At 40.2% G+C, this 10,415-nt stretch overlaps 2 protein-coding genes across 2 annotated transcripts; both read right to left on the bottom strand.

Moving 5' to 3' along the window:
• Positions 1-2,049: 2,049 nt before the first annotated feature.
• Positions 2,050-3,900, bottom strand: LOC122654865 (pentatricopeptide repeat-containing protein At4g21065-like). The gene has a single exon (XM_043849133.1). The coding sequence runs from the start codon at positions 3,898-3,900 to the stop codon at positions 2,050-2,052; it is 1,851 nt and encodes a 616-aa protein (XP_043705068.1).
• Positions 3,901-8,854: 4,954 nt separating this feature from the next.
• LOC122654864 (probable pectate lyase 7) lies at positions 8,855-10,343 on the bottom strand. Its single transcript, XM_043849132.1, has 2 exons — positions 9,582-10,343; positions 8,855-9,322 (listed from the first exon to the last, which is right to left on the bottom strand). Exons 1-2 carry the CDS (start codon positions 10,341-10,343, stop codon positions 8,855-8,857), a joined length of 1,230 nt encoding a protein of 409 aa, XP_043705067.1.
• Between the last annotated feature and the right edge of the window lie 72 nt (positions 10,344-10,415).

Genomic DNA, 10,415 nt, shown 5'->3' with positions numbered 1-10,415 from the left:
ATTAAAAATGACATGGGCAATATGTATTTCTAGCCAAATTTGGAAGTTTGTTAGCAGACTTATTCACACTGTTTAAAAAATTTCTTATGAAAATTTGTTGACTGATGGTCTTGCTACTAGCTAGAGACAAACTTGCTAAATTTTTGAACGTAGATTAGACTCTATTTTCCCTCTTTGTTGATAATGAATTATTGTGGCATTTATTTTTATCATGTTCAGTTTCTTAACATATCTGGGCCACTGGACCTTTAGGGTTACGCATTGAACACCTCTAATCCTCGGTCCTGATTGAGCTTTTTGAATCTAGGTCTTTCTCAATCTGATCTTGATTCCTTTATTGTCCATCTTGGCCATTATGATGTATTTTATTTGGTTATTTCGAAACAGATGTGTTATTCAAAATCATAATCTATCTTCGCTTCAAATTCTACATGTTGTTCACTAATGGGTGGCTGACCTTGGTTTTGCTATTGATCCTTTTCCGCTGCTTTCTGAATTTGTGAAGTCTGGTTTGATGCCTCTTGCTGAATACCAAGCATACCATTGGGGCATCACCCTACCCTATTGTTCTTTATGATTGATATTTGGATCTGGCTTCTTTTTCTAGTGGCTGGGTTTCTGTTGTATTATTTCATTATACTTTCATTCTTCATTTTTTCACTTCTCACCTTTTATTTTTTTTTTCTTTTTATTTGTCTCATTTCTTCATTTTTATTCTCCATTTCTATTACTTTAATTTCCCTTTGTGAGGACCTTACTTTTCTCTATTTTGTTTTGAAAAGATTCATGTAGCCGACTTCATTTAGTTGGGATAAGACTGTGTTGTTGTTATTGTTGGTATCAAAGGCCAAAGACATCTTGCAAAATTTGAACCAAACAATGACAAAACTCAAAAGGGTTCCAGAAATTAGAAGTTTGGATCGATGGTGATCAGCTCTGTGAATGGGTAATACAGGGGAGTCAAGCAGGGTAAACCTTAACCATCTGAAAGAACAAAGGGGTTGTTTTGACACACGGTGGCACACCCAGTTCTAACACGGATGCAGCTCAATGGGACTGAAACTTTGTGAACAAGTAGATTCCAATGTCCCCTCCTCATATGTTAAATTGTTAATTAATCTGAATTTTTCAATTGGATAAATAAAGAATTAAAAAAATCAGCTGGAGAGATACATGGACATACATAGAAAATATGACATTAGATGGGGGGGGGGGGTAAATGATTGAATTTAAAGCTGAAATTTGACATTTGACCAATGCAAATCATTTGCTATATATTCAACACCTAGTTTACCAAATAATTTTTCTACAGGGCAGAATAGGATGAACCTGTGCAAAGATTCTCTTGCTATGTTGCAATGACCTTTTATGTCAAAAAAATAAGAAGGGAAAATTATGGTCAAGCACCCTCTCACACACTCTCTCCTCCTTGACATTGCGAGTCCCTCATGTATACGAACTGTGCAGTGCCCATCCCATGCTCCCATTCGCTTGGTATGGGAGATTCCATTCCACACGGTAGCGTGGCCCCCAAAAAATTGTAACAATGTAACAAACCATGTAACCAACAGTCTCAGTGATCAGCAGAAGAAACCAGTGCATCATGAAGAAGCCTTGAGCCATCTTTGATTTAGTCCTTGTATCTAACACTCTCACTATGATCAGCAGATCCACCACCACCTGAATGTGAATCTGAAAGTATGGTGGTGGAGGTGGAATTGGTAGAGATGGTGGCAATGGCGCTGACAGTAGCGAAGGGAAGGGAAGCAATGGTGAACATACTGCTTGGCATTCCCCCATGTGACTTCCCTCTTCCTACTTTATGGTTTTTTTTCTGGTTTGGTGATGATTGCTATTGTTTGCTTTGATATAAAAGAGAGAATATGATACCGGACTCATAGGTTCCTTTCTTGATCACGATATAACTTGTTACATCCACATCTCTCTCTCTCTGAGAAATTCAGCTTTTCTTAACGGAGCTATCCCTTTGACCTGCTTGTGCACCATCTGTATAACTGAAGCTGAAGTCAATCACACCATTAAAAGGTATCACCAATAATCTTTGCAGCTGCAATCACCTCCAACAAAATGGTGGAATCGTTTTCGATCTCTGACAACAATCTGCCTTCTATAAACCTTTGAAACACGCTTAAAAAAGTCATGGCAATCCTTGCAAATCCTCAGATTCTTCACTATCCTCAAAGTCGTATCGGATGAAGTTCTAAGAAGCCCAAAAGCAAGCGCAAGCTTCTCACTGTGATACATTAGAGAATGTTCCTTCTCCTCTTCCTCCACATCAAATGAAACCATGTTAGTGTCTGCAACATAGCCAGCCAGCTTCAATTCTTTCTTCATATCAGCCAACATGTTATAAACCTCCTCCAACTCGATCTTCATTCTTTCTAATACTACAAATTCATAAACCATATTGTCAATTTCAATTGAACTACAACCAGGGACTTTCCTGATCCCCTTACGATTCATCATCTGCCTCACTTCACCCATCTTATTCCATCTTCGATCTTGAGCATACAGATTCGACAGTAAAACATAGTTCTCCCCATTGTTGGGTTCTAATTCAAGAAGATTGTGGATTGCAAACTCACCCAACTGGATGTTTCCATGGATTCTACAAGCACCCAGTAATGCCCTCCAAACGATTGGGTCTGGTTTCAATGGCATGGTTCGGATGAGCTCATGAGCTTCCTCCAAGAAACCAGCTCGACCAAGTAGATCAACCATGCAACCATAATGCTCAATGCCTGGTCGCAAACCAAAGTTTTCCATGCTGGTAAAATAGCTTCGGCCTTCATCAATAAGACCTTGGTGGCAACAAGCACATAAAACAGCTAAGAAAGTGACTCCATCGAGCTTAACATTCTCCATGAGCATTTTGGAAAGTGCCTGCAATGCAGCAAACCCATGCCCATTCATTGCATACCCAGATATCAGAACATTCCAAGTGTAAGGATTCTTCACTCTCATTGTTTCAAAAACCTTTTCAGCCTCATGAACCACTCCACATTTAGCATACATGTCTATAAGAGCAGTACCTACAAACACATTCATTCTGAGTCTGTTCTGTTTTATATAATCATGAATCCACTTCCCCTGATTCAATGCTCCCAAATGAGCACAGGCCGAGAGCACCCCAACCATGGTGACCTCCCCTGGCTGGACACCGGATGCCTGCATCTCTCCAAACACATCAATAGCTTCCCTAAACATTCTGTTATGGGTATAACCTGTTATTAAAGCATTCCAAGAAACTGAATTTCTTTCAGGCATCTCATCGAACAGTCGATGTGCCTCACCAATGGACAAACAGGTCGCATACATGTGGACAAGAGCTGTGTTTATGTAGACATCCGAGTGGAAACCCATCTGAATTATGCAACCATGTATCGACTTTCCAAACCTTGGGCGGCACAAATGGGCAACAGATTTTAGCACAGCAGGAAACGTGGATGAATCAGGAAGAAATCCATTCTTATGCATCTGTGTGAAAACTAAAATTGACTGCAGATGCTTGTTGGAGTGAGTGTAAGATCTGACCATGAAGCTACAAAGTTCGGAATCAATGAATTCTCGAAACTGCATGAACAGAAGAGCAGCCGGGCCCAAAAACACATTATTAGAAGAAAAAAAGATGTCAATGAGCCTCGTTAGTAACATTGCGTCGATAGGTAGCTTGTTGATGATGAGTTGACCCAGAAACTGTTTGATGTGGTTACTATCTGCGAGAGTGAGAGCTTTCAGCATTGTAAGGCGTTGTTCTGGAACCATTTGTAGTTGAACTGCCGCGGAAGTAGAGAATGGGAAGCGTTGGAAGCTACATTTGAGTAGAGAACTTGTTGAGATGTGCAGAGAAAATATGATCGGTTTCAGTGGTCTTGCCATGATTCTATATTTCTGAACAGGTGAGTAAAAGCTCAGGTCATTGTTTAAGAATGCACGGAAGATTGTTTCTTTCTCTTCATATTTCACTAACTACCAGCGAGCAATTTGATTTTTTTGTTGGGAGTTGCTATCTTTATCCTAAATGACTGGTCCATTTGAGACCTTGAGCAAAGGGCGGCTGCAATCACAAATTCACAATCTATTGCCCTTTCGCCTTCTTGTCTATGTAGAGAGATTAGTCCTTTCATTTGCAAGGGAATTATGGTAATATTTCTTTATATGTTTTAATATAATCCTATTTATATTATGGCTCAGGTTGTGAGAGACAATCTAGTAATTAGTCCATCTAATCTAAATCCTAATTTCTCTATAAATATTAGTGGGAGGCAGCAGCCTGGGTATTCCAAACTTGATACACAGGGTGTAATGTTTTAAGCAACCAGTGCTTAAAACCCTAAACCCTAACACCATTTACCCTTAAGTTTCTATCCTAGAGAGAGAGAGAGAGAGAGAGAGAGAGAGAGAGAGAGAGCTCTTTTCTTGTTAGTTTCTTCCTTTCCTTTTACCCTATATATACTTAACCAAAAACCCCCCACCCTTACCCCTGCCCCAATGCGTTGTCCGAGCAGGGGTAAGGCGGTCAAAATGTAGCACTTTGAGTCTAGCGCTACACATGCAGCCCAGCTGCCCAGATGCACAGGATCTTTTTCGTACTTTTAAGTCTTTTAACCTTATATATATATATATATATATATATATAAAAGATGGGGTTGTAATTACTTGAGCCTACATTCATTAACTATGCCAGTCCATGTACACCCACTTCCATCCGCAACCCTATCCTGCCCAACAAGTTGTTTTTCAAATGCATCAAATGCAACAAGGAAGGAAGGAAGGAAGGAAGGAAGGAAGGAAGGAATGATAGATGTGTACTGTATTTGGAGATTCCGGATATCTTGGCATGGTGGAAGGAAGGAATGATAGATGTGTAATGTATATGGAGATTCTGGAAATCTTGGCATGATGTGGAATGATTTAATTAGGAAATTCTCTTGTTACAGCTAACTACAATTTTTATCTGCTCCATTACTGACATGCTCCATTTTGCTCCATTTACCAGTTAGATGATTGACAACGGTTCAAAGTGAAAAGTGAACTTTCACTTTTTCAAATTTAAATTTACATTTCCCAAAAAAAAATAATTTTAATTTATATTTTCACTTTTGTTTTTATTACTGTTTATTTTTACTTTTTATCTTTCCCTCTCTCCTCTCTCTCCTCTTTCACGAATTATCTGAAAGTTTCTTCCGTCTTGGTGACCCCCTCTGAAGAGAAGCCGTCGGAGAATGGAAAGGTAGCCGCTGTGAGTGCAAGGAGAACCGGTAGCCAGCGGAAGCTCTCTTCCGTCTCTCTCTCCCCCTCTGAAGAGAACCCAACTTCTACAATCTTTTTGTCACTTTCTTATTATGCCAGCTCTCCTTTTATGTTTACGGATTAAAATTCTCTCCAATTCCTTGATCAACAAGTGTGTGTGTCTGGTGCAATTTGAGGTTGACACCCGGCTGATGCGACATCCAATGGTCCGAGGTTGATTGAGTCAATTTGATGCAGTTTGGGGTTGAGAGATTGACACTTGATAGGTGTGACATCCAATGGTTTGAGGTCGTTTGAGTCTTTTTTATTTTTTTTCTTCTCGAGCTCGACACCTTTGGATGTCACATCTGCCAGGTGTTGAGCTCTCAACCCCGAGCTACACTTTTAAGAAATTGGAGAGGATTTTCCCCCCTTTTACACATAACAAAGACATTACTTACACATCTCTAATTAACAAATACAAGTAAAGATTTAAAAAAAAATAAATAAATAAATAAAAAATTGGTAAAAATCGGTATCGACACAAAGTATCAGATATGGTATTGATCTCTCAATCAATAATACCATAGTCTATACCGATCAAGAATCAATATCGACCCATATTGGTATTGTATCGGTTTTTATCCGTGACCCTAAATCCTAAATCTAAAACTAGGAATGTAAATGGATTGGATTCAGCTCGGATACAGATCGGATGTGATTGGATCCGAATATTCCCTAGCCGAATACGGGATACCTCTAAATGGATTCAGATGGATTCAGATGCGGATCGAATTCAGATTTTTTGACCATCCGTTTACATCTCTGTCTTTGTAACTTAGACCTTCCTCTCCCAAGAAAATACAATTCACTCTCAATCCATATCTCTTAGATCATGATTATCTTTTCCTCATATTCTAGCCCTATGCCCTATTATTAAAATATCTGTAGGAGAAAAATGAACAACAAAAATTAGTATAAAAAAAAATTCACTCCAATGTGTTTACACCCTATTTTCGGTCTATTTCGGTCAATAGACAAATAGACCGAAATCTACTTATGTCAAGACTAATTTGTTAGCAAGGGACCGAAAAACGGTCAGTTCGGTCAGAAACAATCAATGACCGAAAACGATCATAACCGAAAATGGTCAGACAACGGTCAATGGCCGAAAAACTATGCATACTTCAAGGCCGTGCATTGCACATGCCATGTAATGGGTTTCTTTTTGAAATTTGAACAACAAAGTGGGAAGGTGGTGAAGGAGGTTATGTGCAGTTACGTAACCACCTACAAGTGCTCAAATTTAAATTCAAATGTGAAGTGATGGAGATGGGAAGTTACTCAACCACCTAATGACTACAAGGGATTGCCAGCTACAACTATATAAGTGATAATGGCGATGAAGAAAGGATCCAAAAATCAATCAAACAATTTGCAATTTATCTTTCTTTTTTTTTAGGAGTAGTGTAACGTAAATGGTTTCTGTTCTTTTCCTTTAAAGAACTTCTTGGGGTTACTCTTCAACAACACTATGTTCTTAGTCAAATTGAAGATCTCTACAGTCCTTCAATGGCAAGATGAGAGCATCTCAAAAGAGGCGTCATTGGGCGTTAATGGAGGGTTTGTAAACATTTTACCATAGCTGTATCTGGAGAGTAAATTAATTTGATTTCTCCTCTTTCTTTTTCTTGGCATTGCATTTGAAAAGTCCTTGGATTACCAAGGCACGGGTAGAACCCACTCTTTGATTCAATTCATTTTGTGGCATCTTCAAATCACGCCATCAATGCCGAATTTCGTAGCAACACAATGCAAACAAAGAGAGAGAGAGGGTGGAATGAGAAATCGACCAAGAAAAGGGTCTAGCTAGGTAGATCCCCAACTCCTGCTGAGGTGGTGCAAGTTTCTTTTGAGACCACCTTACAACACAATACTTTAAGTGCATGATTCTCTTAATAGCTTTGTTTTTCTTGATGAATAGGCTGGCTATATGAGATAGATCAGTTTATTATATATTCCTGAGCTAATTTTAAGGTTGTACGTTTAGGCAAATGGAACCTAACTGTAAGATAATAGCTGGATCCTTTTTGATAAATAGATTCCACGACGACGATATATATGAATTATCACTATTGCATTTTTAAATGTTTTTTAAATTAATGTATGGAACGTAACTGCAAGCTAAGAAACTCTTTCTGGATCCTATTAATTTCAAGTAAAAGTGTCTTTATCCTTTAATCTCATTATCTTATTGTTGTTCAGAAATGTTTGATCGTGGAATGTATGCTGGTTGGCTGGCCCAGTTGGTTGGTTTTGGTGGAAGCAGGGAGACCGCATTTGCTGTTGGGATTAGATCCGCCCTGGTGGGAAAGATTAGATTAATTATTTATTTTCCACTATATATTTAATTAGCACCTTTAGGGATATACTTTTAGAATAGAATGTACGTCGTGGTTATGTATCACATCCATGCATGAACTAATTTCTTTAGCATTTATGGGAGACCTATGTACGTACACGTACATGCATCTTAGAAATTAATATAATGTTTTCCACTAATTTGGGTGTTAGCTAGCTAGGATATGGATGCATTAATTTATCTTGGAGCTGAGATAGTTGAAGGGACTAATTCTCATATTTATTTATTAGAGTGGGAATTAAGAACTGGAATTGAAGACATATATCCAGCCCATCTCTCTCTCTCTCTCTCTCTCTCTCTCTACATACTTAAATTCAACAATGCAAATAATCTGTAATTAATACCGCGCGCGCGAGTACTTCAAAGTGGCCACAAGGCCAGTATACTTGTTCAGTTCTTAGGGTGTTCGTTGTACGTTCAGTAAACTGTTTAATTGATCTTGAATATTCAACTCTCTAATTAAACAGTTAATTATATGGTACCAGCAGTCTTTTTGTGAATGTGTATGTGGAACAATATTGGGGTTGTTTATCTTCTTCTTTATCAGTTAAAATACATCCGATCCGGTCAAATATATTTTATAATCTCAATAATATTAATTGGCTATCGATCACTCGCTGGGCTAGAGGCATGCCAATCATTGAAATAGATGTAAAATGATTCTGACCCAAAGTTGCAAGCTAAGCCGGGTGGTCGGGATCTTTATCGACCCCAATACGGAGGGGGGGGGGTCCTGTGCACATTGTGCGGTTGGGCACCACCCATGTGTGTATGGTGGGACCCACTGTGCACACATGGGCGATGACCAGCCGCCCCCAGAACTGGGGGCAATAATTTTTCAGGCGGTGGTGCGTGGTGGGACTGGAAGAGACGGAGAGATTGAGAGAGAGTAGAGAAGAAAATAGTAGTAATTCATATTACCAATAAATTGAATCAGTAGCTAGCTGATACCCACCAATGTATATATATATATATGAATATTCTCTTTTTCTTCCATCTTCTTTCTCTTTTTGTTTACTTATTTATATTTTTTCCTTAGAAACTAAAACCCTCAATGGGCTAAAGTCGCTATCTCTTATGGATCCCCGACCTACACACCTACATAGTTGCTCCTTTGTTTAAGCATGGTAGGCTACGTACTAAGGTGAAGTGTCTGAAGAAGAAGAGCCACCAAATTAATTAGCAAGGCTTGCCAACCGTGCAGTTGAGTGCACCAGCAAAGCGAGTAAGCTCGGGGACAGAGGTGGCGGGCTTTGGGCTGATCATGTCTTCGCTGGAGAAGGACTCCTTCTTTAATGGGGATCCAGATTGGACGAAGAAGGCACCGTTCTCCATTAGATCACCCTCAGATCTCCAGTCCCAGTTCTTCCACACGTCCTCGGTTGCGTAATCCCTATGGGTAACCTGCTTGAATGCCGATGAATCTGAAGCGACGAAGCGGTTGCCCTGACTTAGGATGGTTGGGTGTGTGCTGCCACCAATGGCGTACATTTCCCAGTGGGTGTAATCGTTGTTCACCACGTGGGCGAATCCCCATCGGACCCTGGGCATCCTCTGTACTAATCCTGGCCCGAAGTGGTTGAATGCTACGGTGACCTGCATCTTCTCGTCATCGGCGTAGGTGTCATTTGCTCCTAACAGCATCACCTATTATTATAAAAATTAACATAATAATCAATAATAATATTAGGGTCACCAAAAACATCAGTGAGTCGACTCGGAAAGAAACTCACTCGGCCGATTTCTAGTTAGTCATATTAAGTTCGTTCGTTTGTTAGTTAGAGAGAAATCAGTTAGTTTTAATTAGTATCATATCATCTGATATAAAATAAAAAATTGATAAATTGAAAAAATACAAAAAAAAAGAAAAAAAAGAAGAAGTTAGTTAGTATCGAGAGTTACTTACATGGTCGTGGCTAGAGAAGTAGTTATTGGAGATGGTAATGGCGGTGGAACCCATGACGGCGTCGATGAGTCCATCCTTGCAGTTGGACATGGACATGTGGTCGATCCAGATGTTGGTGGATCCGAAGATGTTAATACCATCGCCGTCGCTGGAGGTGCGCTGACCGTGGTGGTCGACGGAATCACGGATATCGCCGCCTTTGGTGGCTTTGATGTCGTGGATGTGGAGGTTAGTGATGATGATATCGTGGACGAACTGGATGGTTATACCAGCGCCGTTGGCGATGTGAACGTTGGCGCCACGGCCGTCGATGGTCTTGTTGGATGTCATAATGAGCTCCTGGTTGAGGCGGATGGTCATGTCGTGGGCAAAGATGATCCAAAGTGGCTCGTTCTGGATGACACCGTAACGGAGGGTGCCGTTCTTTGGGTTGACCATGTCGCTGTCGGAGGGGTCAGTGACAACGTAGATGCGGCCGTTCTCGCCACCCCTAGTCTTCCTGCCGAACCCCAGCGCGCACTTGGCGTAACTCTTTCGATTCATCTCCCAGTTGGCTTGGCACCTCCAGCAGCTGTCTATTGGGTTCGTTGCCTGGCATGGGCCCCCGGCCCCCACTTCTTCTTTCTGTTGAAGCAACAACCTTCTCGTCAACGCCCCTTCGAAGTTCGTTGCTATATGGGCCTTCACAGCATAGGTGAACAAAAAGAAGAAGAAAAAGAAAAAGAAGATGTTGTTGGGCTTAATAATAGCTAACTCCACCATTTTGCACTCTCACTCTCACTCTCACAGTGTCTGTCTGTCTCTGTTTTATTTTATTATTATAACTTCAGATTG

This window comes from Telopea speciosissima, chromosome 3 (genome assembly GCF_018873765.1).
Source record: "Telopea speciosissima isolate NSW1024214 ecotype Mountain lineage chromosome 3, Tspe_v1, whole genome shotgun sequence".
NCBI lineage: Eukaryota > Viridiplantae > Streptophyta > Magnoliopsida > Proteales > Proteaceae > Telopea > Telopea speciosissima.
The sequence above is the reverse complement of the archived record's forward strand: the minus strand, read 5'-3'. Positions and strand labels throughout refer to the sequence as shown.

Excerpts from the sequence above, each read along its gene's own strand:
- LOC122654864 (XM_043849132.1), bottom strand. The coding sequence starts at position 10,343 with ATGGTGGAGTTAGCTATTATTAAGCCCAACAACATCTTCTTTTTCTTT. Across the intron at positions 9,323-9,581 it reads ACTTCTCTAGCCACGACCAT|GTGATGCTGTTAGGAGCAAA; the intron begins GTAAGTAACTCT and ends TTATAATAATAG.
- LOC122654865 (XM_043849133.1), bottom strand. The coding sequence starts at position 3,900 with ATGGCAAGACCACTGAAACCGATCATATTTTCTCTGCACATCTCAACA.